This window comes from Hyposmocoma kahamanoa, unplaced genomic scaffold (assembly GCF_003589595.1).
Source record: "Hyposmocoma kahamanoa isolate Upper Pololo Valley unplaced genomic scaffold, ASM358959v1 168, whole genome shotgun sequence".
Classification (NCBI taxonomy): Eukaryota; Metazoa; Arthropoda; class Insecta; order Lepidoptera; family Cosmopterigidae; genus Hyposmocoma; species Hyposmocoma kahamanoa.
The window spans coordinates 2921831-2939703 of record NW_020653608.1 but is presented as its reverse complement, the minus strand read 5'-3'; the positions used below and the strand labels follow the sequence as shown (position 1 = coordinate 2939703).

General features: G+C 35.9%; 1 protein-coding gene across 1 annotated transcript; it reads left to right on the top strand.

Moving 5' to 3' along the window:
• The first annotated feature begins 89 nt into the window (after window positions 1–89).
• Window positions 90–17753, top strand: LOC113225589 (alkaline phosphatase, tissue-nonspecific isozyme-like). Its single transcript, XM_026457926.1, has 9 exons — window positions 90–429; window positions 528–730; window positions 2389–2581; window positions 2802–2974; window positions 5736–5955; window positions 6743–6876; window positions 13038–13236; window positions 14620–14838; window positions 17337–17753. The coding sequence occupies exons 1-9, from the start codon at window positions 414–416 to the stop codon at window positions 17510–17512; spliced, it is 1533 nt and encodes a 510-aa protein (XP_026313711.1). The 5' UTR covers window positions 90–413; the 3' UTR covers window positions 17513–17753.
• The last annotated feature ends 120 nt before the right edge of the window (window positions 17754–17873 follow it).

The window sequence follows — 17873 nt, the reverse complement described above, 5'->3', positions numbered from 1 at the left end:
TCCAAATTTTCCACATTTTTTCGCTACTTGTACGAATTGACCACCAACTTTGGTTGGCTAAAGCTAATGTTCTCCGTGGGAAGGCCCTGTGCTGAAACAAAGGTTAAACCCTGTTCGGCAGAGGATCATATAAATTGCAATGTACAAGTTTTCCTTAGCCTTATAATAAAATAATTAATTATTCTGTACATTATTGTCAAAAGCAAAGAAACATGTATTTATTTTAGTACTTACCTGTAACTATTTTTCTAACCCAATGCCAAGAGAAGTTTCCGACAAAATATTTGTGGAAATAGAACTTACACTTACAGCTCCCTGATATATTTAACATCTCTCTGAACGTGAATGGCGGCTCAAAAACTTGACAAGTTAAAATTGTATGGTGGAATTGATAAATAAATAATTTTATAAGAATGAAACCTGTCGCAAGTAAATATTTTTTTTATATTTTTTTGAGTTGAAATAATTGACAACAAAATATTTTTGCCTATTACTACCATTCGTCAATTGTCGTCGTACCTTTCTAGATCAAGCTTATTGGAAGGAACTAGCTAGCGAGGAACTCAAAGAAGCCCTCCAAGTGAAATGGAACACGAACACAGCGAAAAACGTAATTTTGTTCGTTGGGGATGGCATGGGACCGAATACCGTGACAGCTACCAGAATTTACAAAGGCGGAGAGAGTCACAAACTTGTGTACGAGAAGTTCCCGCATGTCGGGTTGTTAAAAGTAAGATTTTAAACTTAATAAACTTTAAGTAAGCTTTAAGCACCCTACGGATATTGACCAAAAATTGTAATTACTTGGTATGGTCGAGCGTGTAACTTCCATTTCAACGACAAAACAAAATTAACAAAATATTCACTTCGCATATTTATCCCTACTTTACCAAGGTACCTCTGGAGCATGTGGCCACAAGGCGTGACCTTCTGTGAAATCTGCAAACTTTACATATTTTGTAGTAACTAAAATTGTTAAAAAATCCATAGAGCCCGATAAATTAACATGTACCTACTCGTATGTTTGACTTTTATTTTTTATACATATAGTTGCTTAATTGATTGAAAATTATTCATTTCTAATCTTTTATTTATAAGTTTAATACGTTATTAATAAGTGCTTGTGAATATAGTCGAAATATTATTGAACAGTGATCGAAAATGAATGGAACAATTCAATAATAGTTCCCTGTAACGCGTGTTCACGTTGACGTTATGCAATCTTCAGCAATTGCGTGCTTACGCTAACGTGCTAACGTATTGCGTGCTAACGTGCTTAGCGCTAACGTCATTTTAGACTGTCAGTACCTCACGTGCCTTCTTACATTGTCGTCACTTTTTAACCAACTTCAAAAAAAGGGAGGAGGTCCTCAATTCGAACAAAGTTATCACACTTATCTTATACTATATCTTCTTATACCTACTATAACTTTGTTATCTATATTTGTTATAGATAACAAAGTTATAGTTTGTGAACCGATTTTTAACCGACTTTAAAAAAGGAGGAGGTTGTCAATTCGACTGTATGTTTTTTGTATGTATGTTACGCGATAACTCCGGTATTTGTGAACCGATTTTCATGATTCTTTTTTTTGTTGGAAGGGGGTACTTCCATAGTAGTCCCATTTCATTTTGAAGGAAATCATCCACCTCTAAGGGTGGCTTTCACGCATGAAGATTCAGTTTTATAAATAGCGGCTAAATTTTCTTAAGGAGCAATTATTTTAATGTTGATTTTGCTATTTCTCCAATTCAAGGCGTTTTTCTCTCAATATTCTTTGAGTAGTGAAAACCGATTTTTATTATCTCCAGTGTCAAGTCCTGTATAGTGGCGCATTTAAGGATATTTCATTAAAACTTAGAAAATAGATGTAATTCCACGTACTTTTGAGGTCGGTTTTTTTAGTACTCTGTACTGAGATTATGATGATTCTTTTTTTGCTGGAAAGCGGGTACCTCAGTATTGGTCCTATTTAAATTGGAAGAAAATATTCCACCTCAAGGTTGGCAAACCAGGGGATGAATCCTGTTTCGCGCACTTTCCGTTAACGATTTCTATGAAACTTGGCAAATACATGTAATTCCAATAAAAAGCCGATAAGCAAACTTTTGAGGTCGGCTTTTTAATAAAAAGTAGTAATTATAAAAGTCACAGATGAAGTAAAATAAATTTAAAGTTGCACTTGCACATTTTGGATGAAGTGTACTTCCGTAACGGACATTATTGGCACGTCCGCGTCCCACTGCCGAAGACAAGTGTGTGGGCTGGAGTTCACCGCGCTGAGCTCTTTAGGCAGATTGCATTACAAATGACTCGCTATAATAAAATTATGGGTCGAAAATTATATACCTACTTCTTACAAAATAGTAAATTAACATAATTTTCAGACTTACTCCGCCAACAAAATGGTCCCAGACTCAGCGTGTACTGCAACCGCGTTGTTCTGCGGGGTCAAGGTGAACCAAGAGACGATCGGAGTGGACGCTACTGTCAAACACAGAGATTGCATTGCGTCGTTGAATCCAGAAGCTAGATTAAAGTCTTTAGCTGCGATTGCATTAGAGGCTGGAAAGCGTGCAGGTTGACTTAAACTGCTTTGTTTTTGTTTTACTAGACCGCTACTAACATCTCTACATACCTCCATTCTCAAGCTCCTCTCACGTGGACATACAATATTCTGTTTTCGGGACAATTAATTGTTATGGTACCACGTCTGATCTTTATACAAATTGTCACGTCGAGAAATGGTTGTACAGGTTTATATTTACAAATTTATAAACGTAAGTTCGCTATCTTTTAGGCCTAGTGACGACAATGCGAGTAACGCATGCGACTCCGGCGCCGATGTACGCGCACAGCGCCGATCGAAAGTGGGAGTGCGATGGCAAGATGCCCGCGGCGGCGCTGGCGACGAAAGGCTGCAAGGACCACGCCCGGCAGCTGATCGAGGACTGGCCGGGACGGGATTTACATGTAAGTTACGTTCAGTAGGCCACACGCCACTGTCAAACTAAACAATACTGCTATAGACAATAATCTCGTACAGAGTACTAAAAAAACCGACCTCAAAAGTCTGAAAATGGTTGAAAATTTTCTTCAAGTTTAAATGGGGCCACTGCGCGTAACACAGGGCAAAGGTGTACCAGATGATCCCCTTAAGGGAGAATGTGTATAATAATGTTTGAATGATATAATGGTAGTTTAAAAGATATTCAGCTTAAAGCAAATGTAAAAGCGTTGAATGATTGAAAAATTATCTATTTACATGTTGTCTTACTAAAAACGTTTTATTTTTTGATCTTTCATTATTATATTTGAATATTTTTAAGACTGTACTAAAGGATCGTCTCGCACACCGGGGTGTCCAAGGTGATCCTAAGGGTATGGGCAAGATGATCTAGGGGATCACCTTGCCTCTATTTAAGAAAAGTTCTAGGTTTTGGTAGAAACAAATGAAAACAACAACTTTTTAGACTTAACAAAGTCCTCACTTATGTAATCTAGGTATATGAAACAACAGTTACGGAACTTCGAGAACAAATAATTAATTTATATCTTACAGGTAACTAAGGGCGGGCAATATTGTTTTTTATGGCAAGTTGATATCCATCCTCGTCTCCATATCTTTAATTGTTTAACACATCTCATGAAATAGTAGATTGTACAACAAGTGCATAAAACGCGTCATTTTGCCCGAGACGAGTATATCCACCCGAGCCGCAGGCGAGTGTGGATACTTAAATCGAGGGTAAAATGAGTTTTATGAACGAGTTATACACTCTGCTTTTCACTTCGATTGCGAGGATATTAAACAGCAATATTACATATTATAAACGTTAACACGACTATTGCCAAGAAAAATTAAGAACTTTCCGCCAATGTACTACTTTTTTTTTCTACACGTGACTCCGGTCGGACTACATAATGCTCAGTTATATTTTACAAGCTTTTATTTTTTATGCATTTCTATTTCTTATAACTTGTTAGAATTAATATGGCCTACTTTTTTAATTTTGTAATATAACGGGTTAAAAAAACAAAAGTAAAGCTTTATTTTATAAGGTTCTAGTGTGGGTGGCTGTTGGCGCAGGCGTCATTGCCTCGGTCTTAAACGACGATTTTATTTTATGCACTAGAGCATAAAATGCGATTTTATGTCGTCTACGTACGACATAAAGGTGCACTTTTTGAGCATGAGAAGTGAAAACAGTTTTTTTTTTCACGTACATACATATTTCATTGAACTGACAGACCCTTTATTTTTTCCTTTAGCCCGTCTTTTTAATGACATAACGCGTATCTACTGCTAACTATTTACTTGCCGATCTATGTGGCGTCCTACTTTTTACGCCTCTAGTTCTTTAGATCATAGTCTTCCGACCACCCACCACGAATGGTTTTTCTTTTACAATTACGCGGCCTGGTATAAAACAAGAAAAAGCATTTTTCACTTCTCATGCTCAAAAAGTGCACCTTTATGTCGTACGTAGACGACATAAAATCGCATTTTATGTTCTAGAGCATAAAAGTAATTTTTTTTTCTAAGACTAAGGTAATCAATCTCAACAGCCAAACAGTCACTACATATTGCACAATTTTACTGAGCAATCAAATTGTCACCTACGAGTATGCAGTCGTAGGTGACAAAAACTTATTATATTATTTTATTTTTGCTATAATTTATTAGAATCCCATATTTTGTGTGATTACAATATTTAGTAAGTCACATAAAATAGGAGTCGATTATCGTTTAAAAACGCTTTCCTCACAATCGAAGTGAAAAGCAGAGTGTACAACAAGGGCATAAATGTCCATTTTTACCCTCGTCTACTATTTTGGCAAAAAATGGCCTCGGATAAAAATGGGTCACTTTATGCCCTTGTTGTACAATCTCCTATATATTTGTTAATAATCGAGATCGATCATGTAAACGAAATCCAGTCTTCTACTATGTTATTCGTATTGCAAGCTATTTAATTAAGAGGTTTCAGTACTCAGAAAAACGTACAAATTAAATATAGTCCGTTAACAATATATACAATACAAGATGATCCCCACAGATCATCTCGTACACCAAAACCATAATCATCTTACCCCAATTTAATTATTTTTATTTTTTGTTCGGCAAAATAACCTGTATGCTGTCTACTGTTACCACGCCATTAAAAAAGTAAATAGTGCATTATACAAAGCCACCAACACAAAAATCTTAGCAATTGATTGCTTAAAATGGAAGTTGCCTAAGCTTTTAATCAACTTTACCTTAGATCAAACTCACACAATTTTTGTTTTTTTCCACAAAAATGATCTCGTCACTCACATCGCTATTACGAATTGACTGATGAGACGGCACATTGAGGCCTAAATTTTACTGAAGAAAATATCTGGGTGACGTTACTAGTTTCGCTACAATTGAAAAGGATCATTTTACCTCCAAGGATCATCTCGTACACCTTTCCCCTACATAAAAGAACAGTCGAACTGAGAACCTCCTCCTTTTTTTTGAAGTCGATTAAAAACCCGTCCAAGTACTTCTATGTGCCACTACTTAGAAAGAGCCAGTAGTCGGCCTCTGATGGTCAATTGTCGATTAATTTAACACATTTTCTACGAATCTAATATTGTGTTGCGTAAATAATATATATACATATATATATATAATAACCAATAGCGTCAATACCTACCGAACAAAAAAAGAATAAAACGACAAGTAATTCTGATTTCTTGTCTCCAGGTAATAATGGGTGGCGGCAGACAAGTTCTAGTATCAAATGTGACAAACTCATCTGCAGATCCATACGACTCCAGTCGATGGGGGTGTTTTCGTAAAGACGGGAGAGACCTCATCGAAACTTATAGAAAAGATAAAGAAAGACGAACTTTGAAATATAGCATCGTCACTAATAACAAAGAACTGAAGGCTCTTGATGAGAAGAACACTGATTATCTTTTAGGTAAGCAAAGAACTGATAAGATTTCAGACTACTGTCAAATTTAATGTAGTATACTCTCGTGTCACATTACGCCAGCAGCGTGTGGCCTAAAAGGGTTACCTAGTCACAGTACATGAGTCCCGATAAGTTATAATTTACCGTACAAAAACTATTGATAAATCTCCCATCTCTTTATTCTCGACGGCCTCCTGGCGGAAAGGTCGTAGTCGTCATTTGGATTATAATAATAATGTTACATGTTTATAACCCGCCCCATAAATTGGTCGATGTCTCTGTCTCACTGAGTTGTTGTGTATGTGCATATAGCTTCCTGACGCATAGTGCAGTGTCTTCTATGGTTTGTCGATCTCATCGGTGAACGCTCTCACACTCCAGGTACGTTTTTACCTTGAAACTAGAGGGTCAAACGACTTATCACCATGTCGCGATATGTCGATAGAATGAAAAAATGTGAACTTGCATTACCGACGAGTAACGCTCGCTGCTTAGCGGCTCCTACAATATGGCAACTATTTAAATGAAAGTTTTTTCCAGCTACACTATAATGCGAGCGCATGTTTACCCTGTTTTTAAATTACCCGCACGTACACGTTTCCGAGTCGTTGAAAAAAACTACAAGTGTTCAAGAAGAAGTAGGTCGTTTTGTACAACAGATTTTTGCTAAAGGGCTGAATTAAGCCCAGATTCGCTCTGTAATAACCCTCGTATTAGCCCATCGTTCACTAAACTGGCCGCCTCACGTATGCAATTCTTGCAGCGCAAACTTTACACTCTACACAACTTGCAGGCATCTTCGCCAACGGACACCTGAATTTTGAATATCAACGGGATAAAGGTCCAGCGGGATCACCATCCTTATCGGAGATGGTGGAAGCGGCCATCAAAGTACTGCGACAGAGCAAGACAGGATACTTCCTTATGGTTTGTATTGTTAGGTCTATTAAAAGTGGAACTTGGTAATAACCAAACCACAAAATATGTCCAATTTTATTGTCCGTTTTGGAAGTAGGTACTTATCTAGATATTCTCCTTCCACTTTAGAATGTGCTCTTAATTTTTTTATATAATATCTATCATTCGCTCGCTTGAGATTGTACATTGCGGACGATCGTTTCGATTAAGCGCGCGCGCGAATATATTGACCCTTACCGCTTATTTTGCCGACGGTACATTTATTAAAATGTTGAGCTCCGAGTGTAATTAACCAGGTACTGACTTCGTCGTATGTCATGGGGGACTGTGCAGTGAACGTTATCATTGTCATTGTGCTGGAGTCGCTGAATCCACTTATAGGAAAATGGATCTGGAAAAGAAGTTTACCTGGCGTTGCGTGACCTGCCGTGCAGCTTCTTCTATTGAGCAATCGCAGGATAATTCCTTGGCTGAATTTATAAGGGAAATTAGGGAGTTCCGAACTGATGTCTCGATTAAAGAATACATTCGCACTCAAAAAAAACACAAAATATATCGGACTTAAATTCAAAGTGGTGTGACCTCGTAGTACGTGTTGACGGAATGGATGAGCGTTTACTAACTGTCGAAAGAAAAGTGAATGCACTCGCTACAGTTCAAAAACAACTAGCAGACACCCAGCGTGCATTTGAAGAATTAAAACAAGAAAATAATAATCAGGGTCAATTTTCTGGATTAAATAATATTGAAATTCAAGGTATTCCTAAAAACACATTTGTACTAAAGTAGGTGTGACTTTTTTAGAAACCGACATTGACACTATTCATCGAGTTCAACCGTTTCGTAATGGGGGTAAACAGGATACTCAATACTCAATATATTTATTGTCTTCATTGGTACATAAGGTCTTAAAATTAAAATAATGTTACCCATATGAGCCCTATCTTAGGGATAACAACAAGAGTAGAGGCAAGTCGAGGCTAAAATTAGTCACTTCAATTTTTCACAATCAATATATCGACGCCGGAAAGCGATCTTGTCGTATCTCGAAAAATAGGACTTAACACAGGGGCCGAAAAACTATTTAAAAAAATTATTTCTCTTTAATTTGAATTTGTTTTGAATGTGTTTCTTAAAGACCTTAAAAATGACGTTAACGTAAAACGAAACGGACTGCCAAAAAAGCAATATGATACCAATTAATCCACAAGCACCAATTCTTTACGGTCTTCCAAAAATTCACAAAAAATATTCCTATCCTGCTCAGTTGTCTCATATATAGGTGCTCCATTTAGAATCATTATTCGGGAAAAACCTTGTTTCTAATCGCCTTTTTGTTTAAAGAATAGTTTAGATTTAATACAAAGGATCAAAGACATCAACATACCACTTACCGCCAAATTACTTTCTCTGGATGTAGACAGCTTGTTCACTAATGTTCCCTACACTGATATTCTTAAAGATCACTTAGAAAGGCGATGACTACATCCAGGGGAAGTTGATAGAATTGACATCTCTTTAATCTTTTAATAAAAATTGAAATCGTCTAATACAAATAAAAAAAGAAAATATGAAATCCAACATATACTATATTACTTTAGGTATATTGATGATTTGATACTTTGTTGGACGGGTAGTATGAGACAGCTGGACAATTTTGCAAACGACCTTAACAACATACACCCAAAAATTAAGATTAAGAAATAATTAGAACAAGACAACTCTCTCAATTTTTTAGATTTAACTATAACCAACATAAATAACAAACATGATTTTAAAATTTACCGTAAGCCTATGCGTACAGATACTGCTGCACGGTATGGATACTGAAAAGGCTGTAACTTATTTTTATTCGGTTCTAAACAAGTTAACTGAAGTTTATTCCCAAAACGTATTAGTCTCCTGTTATAACAAGCATCCGATTTGGTATTCCCGGGCCCTCATTAAATTAATACGTGAAAAATTAAAGATCACTCTAGGTGGAAAACTTATAAAGATCCTCGAAATCGTCGAAGCATGAATCGGAGAAGCTCGAATCGATCGTGCAAAGAAATTACAGACAGAATGTTACAATAATTATATAAAATTTTCCGAAGAAAAAAATCACAGCTACTACGAAATGTTTTTAGAGTTTTATTTAAATCTAAGTTCTGTCCTAACAACATTCCGTCACATATGACCTTTGGGGACTCCTCTTCTATTGATGGCGAAACTATTTGTAACCTTTTTTAATAACTATTATATTACATTCATTCCGTGTTTATTCCGGCCAGTCATCCAATCAGCTCGTCTGCTCTTGGCAATGAATCAAATCATGTAGAATCTTTCATCAATGTTTCGAAAATATTTATAACAGATAATCTAGTTGAAAAATATCTCTGACGGGTTGACATTAATAAGTGTGTGGATGGTGTGCATCCTCTTTTAATATGTAAGTCATGTAAGGAGTAATCTGTTCCCCTTCTATTATTTACATTAAATCTCTAAAGGAAGGGCATTTCCCCGATATATGGAAAAGGGCCCTTGTCACACTTATTCCAAAGGTCGGTGATAAACATGACGTGCGACAATACAGACCAATTTCTAAGTTATGTATTCTTGGCAAGATCTTCGAAAAAATTGTAGTAGATGATCTTAGTATTACAGTATCCCGTCACTTACAATAACACGGCTTCTTCCGTGGCAGAAGTGTTGATTCTAATTTAGTGTTGTATACCGATTTCCTTCATAGTGCGCTTGGTGCGGGCTATCAGGTGGACGCTGTGTATACCTATTTTTCTAGTCTTCGATAAAATTTAATATTCATATCGATAATATAATTAACAGAGCTTATAAGCAACTTGAAATGACTTATCGTCTTACTAGACCTTTCAATAAAATATTTACCTATAAAATTCTATATTACTTTTTCGTACGATCGCTGTTAGAATTTGCATGCGTTGTTTGGAGCCCCAATACGCCGTTCATATTGCTCGCCTAGAGAAAGTCCAAAATAAATTTCTTAAATCTTTAGACTACCGAACCGGACCATACTTTGTCGATTATGAAACGGCCGTCATAAGGCATGATATGGATTCTCTAATCAACAGACGTGTCCTTTTGGATGAAATTTTTCTTCATAAAATAGTAAACGGCAGTATAGACTCTGCTTTATTATTTCAATTAATCAACTTTAATATTCCTAGAATCTCCTCCCGTACCAAAAATACATTTTATTGTTACCTATATACTCTTGTTCTATGAATTAGGTACGCCAAAAACACATTTATACGACACTCGTGTAAGCACTACGATGAGACATTGAACGACATCGACAGTTTGTCGTTAGCATTGACCACAGAAAAAAGTGGGAAATATTCTATTTAACGGGGTCGTCTACCCCGTGAATAAACTAAAAGCTCTGTGACAGGTTTAATTACTGTTAACAATATATTGTTTTATTTATTTTCTGTAATTCATAATTCATAATTCATAATTCATTCATAATTCATTTAATCCTTTGTGATACACAGGTTATAAAGGTTCATTACATATTTAGTTAGTGTCACTGTGATCCGCCCAGCGGCATACAAAGTTTATTCGCCTAGCGGCGTACAAAGTTTATACATTTGTCATAAAAATAATTAAAAGTTCAAATAATTGATTAATTGATGAAATAAAAATTATATAAGGAATAAGTCAAATCAACATTCTAATATAAAATAATAATAAAAAGCAATTATAGTTAAATTTATACATCGTCAGTCAAATTAATTCTTGCACATTTTGCTCAGTCTGATTTTATATAATCAGTCAAATAATCATTAATATTATAGTAACATTGAGTAACCAATAAATTAAACAACTTAATTTTGAATAGACTGTAATTTAGTGTCTTTATGGTCTCTGGTAATTTATTAAATAATTTGGGTCCCAAAACAAATACTGTGTTATTGTAGAATTGCAAGTTTGGTAGTTGTTTGGGCCGTATTACAAGGTTATTTCGTGCTTTCCTAGGATAACTGGTTTGTACCGAAGAGAATTTGTCTAGATTTTGTTTAACAAAAATACATGCTTCATAGATGAATAGCGAAGGTAGAGTCAGGATCTTAAGTTCCCTAAAATAAGGTACGCAACTTACTCGTTGACCTATTCCGAACATTGCCCTGACACATTTCTTTTGAGTTTTAAATAGTGGCAAAATATGTGTTAGAGCAGCGTTACCCCATAGCAATATACCATATCGCAGACTAGAGGCCACATATGCATGGTAAGCACATAGCGCCGTGTTTCGAGAAGTAATTTTAGTTAAGTTTTTTAGTACGTATACGTATTTACTCAGTTTAGTCGTTAGATTTGAGATGTGTGTCTTCCAGTTCAAGTGACGATCAAGAGTAATGCCTAAGAATTTACTCTCATTAACTTGCATAATTTTTTGTCCGTTATAATTGATCGTTAAGTTTTTAGGTCGTGATTGTGGCAGAAAGAACTGCATAAATTTTGTTTTTCCTATGTTAACTACTAGGTTATTTACTTCTAGCCATTTAATTATATCACCCAGTGCTTCGTTCAAAATAGACTCGTATTCCTTAAGATTAGTACACCTAACTATCACAGATGAATCATCAGCGAAAAGTATAATCTTTTGCTTTACATGTTCAGGCAAGTCGTTAATGTAGAGTATAAATAGGAGCGGCCCTAAAATACTTCCCTGCGGAACACCGCGCTCTACAATTCTAGTATTTGATTTGGCTACTTTTTCTGTAAGGTTTTCCATGTACGTAATGTGAGTTTCCTGTTGGCGATTTTGCAGATACGATTCTATTAGATTGTAAGCAGGTCCTCTCACACCGTATTCGTATAATTTACCTAAGAGTAATTTGTGTGACACAAAGTCAAAAGCTTTCGTCATGTCCATGAAGATTGTTGATATTGCATCCTTATTATTTATACTTTCTGAAATTGTTGTTAAGAGGTCAATTATTGCCTGAGAAGTTGACTTATTTTTTCGGAAACCATATTGTTCTTGTTTTAATATATTATATTTTTCTAGGAATCCATAAATAATATTGTATATGATTCGTTCCAAAATTTTTGCAATGACTGGTATCAAGGCGATGGGACGGTAATTTTCACACATTTCCTTATTCCCTTTTTTAAATATCGGCTTTATTATTGTAATTTTTAACTTTTCAGGAAAAATCCCTTGACATAGGCACAAATTAAAAATATAGCTCAAGGGACTCGCTAGTTCTTCTGAACAGTACTTTATAACTTTAGTAGAGATGCCATCGTATCCTACACTATTTGTATTTTTCATATTTTTAATTATTTTAGTAATGCATTGAGGAGTGGTGGGCGTTAAATATACTGAATTACTAAAACCCCGTATTTTATAATTATACCCATTGCAATTGTTAGGATATTTTTTTGTCAAATCAACAAATGTATCATTAAATAAGTTTGCTATATCACTAGGTTTACATAAATAATTATTATTAGATAAAATTTTTAAAATATGCTCTCTTGGCTTGCGATATTTTTGTTTATTGATTATTTGCCACGAAGCCTTTGAAGTATTGCTTGCATTTTTTATATATTTATTATTCTCAATTTTTTTAGATGTATATATAGCTTTTTTTGTATGTGTATTTTAGATAGATGTCTACAGTACAAACTCATATTTTGTAATATTTGTACGTATTTAATGGAATAACCTGGTTTGCTAGTAAGTTTATATATTTCTTGTAAGATTTGTAAAAGACTATGTTTTCCTAAATAAATAACTAAAATATAAAAATCTAGTGACGGGGCGAACAAGTCGTGCGCCTGATGGTAAGCTACACGCCTGTCCGTGACTGTTGCAGTGCCACTCAGAGCTTTAAATCGCAAAGATCTGAGGGGCACTGTCACTGCGCCCCGTCACCCTGCCTGAGACATAAGTTGACAAGTCCCATGTGCCTGTAATCCTGTAATCACCAGCACCCTTACCCTTCTAAACCGGAACACAGTAATGTTGGCATTACTGTTTGGCGGCAGAAATAGGTAAGGTAGTATTGCCAATACTACCCTGGACTAACTCTTTCACAGGGAGCTCTTCTGCTACTAAATATATCGACAATTTCTTTGAAAATGGTAGCAACCACTTTTTGTAAGAAGACTAATGCTCCTCTTAATTGATAATTTTCAAGGTAGAAGGCGGCAACATTGACATGGCGCACCACCGAGGGCGGGCAAAGACAGCCGTTGACGAGGCAGCGGCCATGGAAGATGCAGTCAGACGCACGTTGGAGCTGACTGAAGAGAAAGACACGCTTCTTTTGGTCACCAGCGACCATACGCATACGTTATCTATTAACGGGTATCCGTTAAGAGGAACTAATATTTTTGGTAGGTGAGATACTCGTGTTGGGCAATAGATTAGCCAAGTTTAATCCCATAACGATTGCAACTAATTAAAATGAAGCTGCTGCTAGAACCACTTCAAATGTGCACTGGCCCATGCTCACTGGCGCGTGCGTTGACCAAACGATGGATATACTTATGTAAAAATAGTATATTACATAATTATACATTCTTTATTAAAAAAGTACAAACCAACTTCAAAAGTTTGTGGAATTACATCTATTTGCCAAGCTTTATTGAAAACGGTTAACGGAAAGTGGTTGAAATCCAACAAATCTGATTTATCCCCTAATTCTGCTACCCTTAGAGGTGGTATATTTGCTTCCAATTTAAATGGGATAATACTAAGGGGAAATTTAAATGGGATAATTGACCTGGATCAATACCTCCATTGACTCATCTTTCCAACAAAAAAAATCATCAAAATCGGTTCACAAATCGCGTAACTTATGCACACAAAAAAACAGTCGAATTCAGAACCTCCTCCTTTTTTAAAGTCGGTTAAAAACTGTAATTAAAATTAAAAACGCCCTCTACCAAACAGTGTAAGTACTTCGTAAAGTGAAATCTGGTTTATCAACCGATCTAATGAGCACAGCCACGATAGTTCTAATGTACCTAAGTACTTGAGGAGTTGTATAGTCTGCAGACTGCCCTGGTTGCAGAACCAGATCAAACTTACCGTAGGTACTATTGTAATGTCGTTGGATTTCCATAGTATGCCAAACTTCAAGTCGATCGGACAAGTGCACATAAGATAAATATTCATTTTATTTAGGACTAAGATCATCAACATCCCGATAAAATTAGATTTCAAATTAAGCTTTGAGATCTGGCCAACTGTTGGGAGCTACAAAAAAAAACTTTAAACTTAACTCCCCTCTTTTAGCGTCTGAAGTTAAACACGTAACTCAAGAGTCTTTACAACGTCAAATGGCTTTGGTTTTGATTCGCATAATAGCGAGTGTTGAATCAATCACTTTGGACAAATTGCGTATAGTGAAATTGAGGATATACACTGATTAGTACACTGTGTGATAACACGATTCCTAAAGATTTTCACGATAGAAAGAAACACATACTTACCTCGAAATTTTACAAGAAAACCGCTGTATTCAATAGGTACTTTATATATAGGCATCAAGGACCTTTTTTATATCAACTGAACTGACTATAACACGTATAAATAGTATACGAAATATATTTTTCAAACGGCTTTAATTTCGTTTGTAAAAAAGAAATTCTGAAATAAAGCTATTTTCCCTGCCGCTCAACCCGAGCAAAATTATCTGAGGCATCGACTCGTAAGAGAAGTCACTTTCTTTCAAAATCTTTCTTTTAACAACAAATAAAACGGATTTATTCCAGGAATAGCTGCCAAGTCGCCGTACGACGGATTAACATACACAACACTGAGCTACGGCACGGGCGGCCCCGGTTCATTCCAATACGAAGTGGTGGCCGAACGCGTGATACGTAAAGCCCCGTCTTACAATGACACGGACAGCTTTGAATATCAACAGGTGGCGGCTATTACCTTGGAGGAGAATAGTCATGGCGGGGGAGACGTTGTTATCTATGCCAGAGGTAAGAGACAATTTACATAATAACGCACATACTCATAACCCCGCACCAGGGAAGCCCTGTGTCGCGGGTGCCATAGACACGAACACATAGAACACCAAAAATTACACCCAAACGAAAGAAATAACTGTAGGCCATACAAATATTTCTCCCTTCCCGGGAATCGAACCCGTGATCTCTGCGTTTCAGACCAGCATGGTAACCATTCGGGCACACGCAGAAATACCTCCATACATTCAGGTGTTCAAATTTTAGTTAATACAAACTCCTGCGGACGGATGCTAACGACCAGAAGCTTACATCCTGAGCAAAGTTACCTAAAGTCTACTCTTCTAAGAGTATCGTAAATATTTCGAAGACATAGATTATACGCGAAATGATTTACACTGCCACATGGCACTTAAATGGTGCTATTGTCCATCACGCCGCCGCACAGTGGGCCCAAAATGATAATAATACTCAATAAATAAATTGATATATAACATTCCTGATAACTTTTATTCTTATGTAATTTCTTGAAAACCTGATTGTTTCAGAGAAAAAAAAATTTTAGTTTTTTTTTGTTTGGAGAAATAAACATTTTATTTTTTATCTCGAAATGAAGGAAAATGTAATGTGTGTGGTTTATTTACAATATAGGTCCAATCATTATCTATCAAGAAAAAATAATCCATCTGCAGGTACTTGCGGCTTTACGAATAAAAAGGTGTCAAAATTTTAGCAGATCTAAAATTTTTGATTATTTATTTTTTATCACAATATATTAGCTTCTACTTAGCTTTCGTGTTATTTTTATAACACTCTCTAAATTACACTAAAATTAATTTTTCTTTATTCGAAGCTCATGCATTTTGTTAAAAAAGTACATAAAAGAGTTAGTAAGTTTGCCGTACCTTTACGTACAAAGCCGCAAGTACATGCAGACGGATTAATTTTTTTCTACATAGAAAATGATTGGAACTATACTGTAATTAACCCACGCACATTACATTTTCGTATATTTTGAGATAAAAAATGAAATGTATATTTCTCCCTACAAAAAAGTTTTTTTTTCTCCGAAACTATCAACTTTTCAAGAAATTATACAATATAAAAGTTGGTAGAAATGTTATCTATCATATAAAAAAAAAATTAGCTCAATACTGCACAAGTTATTCCTATGTCCAAAAATTATCAATTTGGGCCCACTGTGCTTCGGCAAGTTACCACGAGATACGATATTAACATATATATATATATATGTATATTGTGATATACATAAATATAACCTTGTGGCGAGTCCGCCGCGGCGGGACGGACACAGCTATTCTCAATAATAATCATAATACATGATTGATTAGTACTGTTACTATTACTCACCTCTACCTTTTTTTGTCATTAGTTATTATGTGGAAGAAACTTAACGTAACCCCAACCACATAGAGCAAGGGTGATTACCGTACGAATACGATCCTCTAAAAAATGTCATCTCATGCTGTGTTTAAACCCATTAAGGAAGCTCAGAGAAGTGATGCACAGATTGGGTTAATTAATTTGATTAATCCGTATTGGCCAGAACTAAGTATAAAAACAACTACCACGTCTGGTAGCGAAATGACGATGGTACTTACTTACCACGTGATCTGGTACCAAAACCACAATAATAGCATTGGTTACTCATTGAATAATAAATAGAGAGAGAGAGAGAGAGAGAGAGAGAGAGAGGAAGAAAGAGAAGAAGAGAAATATCATGTCTCCTAGCTTCTCCGCCTCAAACACCACGATCCGGACGTTTATTCCCAGTGGTTCCATGTAGGTACTCGGTTCTATGTGGAACAATTATTGTAACCTTAACATGTCACACCTGACTAGTCTTCCTTATCAGATCTTTAGAAGTTCATCAATCCCATTTCCAAGATGAACAAATATTTGGACACCTCTAATCACGTGACCTGTGCTTCTACCATGAGATTACAGTGACGTTCTCGCCAGCGACCGCGTAGGTAACATGTTTGTATACAAAATGTTGTTTCTTCTTGTGACCACTAGGGGCGCTGTATAATAGGGCAAACAAAGTTGTGAACTCGTGGTAGAGGCACTGATACCACGAACAAAATACGCATATGGTACGTGCTTTATTAAATCATGTCCATAATATAAAACTTGCGACACTTTTGAGGTAAGTACGCATGCAGAATTGGGATGCATTTGATGAGACCCTAGTGGAGACTATGATCACCAACGGTTGCTGCCCGTCACCCAGACAGATTCACTAATCAGCCCGTTTTATGATACTTAACTAAAATTGACGTCACCAGACATCCCCCAGTGACACATTACGGTGACTATTTTTTCCAGACCAGCCATTTCAAAAAGACAAGTTTCGATACAAAGAGAGTAATAATGCTTAGCATCTTTGCCGGTACAAAGGAGTGAAGATACTTGTACAAACGCACCTGGAATTTGGAATTCATTTAAATTTTACAATGATTCTATGTTATAGAATTCTTTGGCTATTTCAGGACCTCACGCCCATTTGTTCCACAACGTACACGAGCAGCATTACGTGTACCACGCAATCTCGTACGCAGCCAAGATCGGGGCGCACTCTGGCGCGCCTCCTCGAGCGACAGCGAAGCTTTCTTCCATTGCGGCATATATCATATTCATCGCAGTATGGCTTGATTCGCTGGTTTAAAAAACAACTAGTCTAGACTTTTTTCTGCTGGAACAATATTTGATTTATGACTTTTTGAGATTTTTAATAAAATGCTCTTCCATTTAAAATAATTTTGTAGAATACAAATAATTTATTTAAATTACTTATTCTTTCTCGCCCAAGTTACAATAATTATTATAGCAATTGTTAGTGTTAGAACAAACAGGCAGTGGTCTTTGTTAAATAATATTATATATACGCGACGGGATGCCCACCCTCACCAAATACTGTGATATTGCTGTTAGTTTAATCAATATGTGAAAATTACAAATCAAATTCATATAAACATCATAAATGTTGTTATTTATTTATTTATTCATTTAATATTTGCAACTTAACA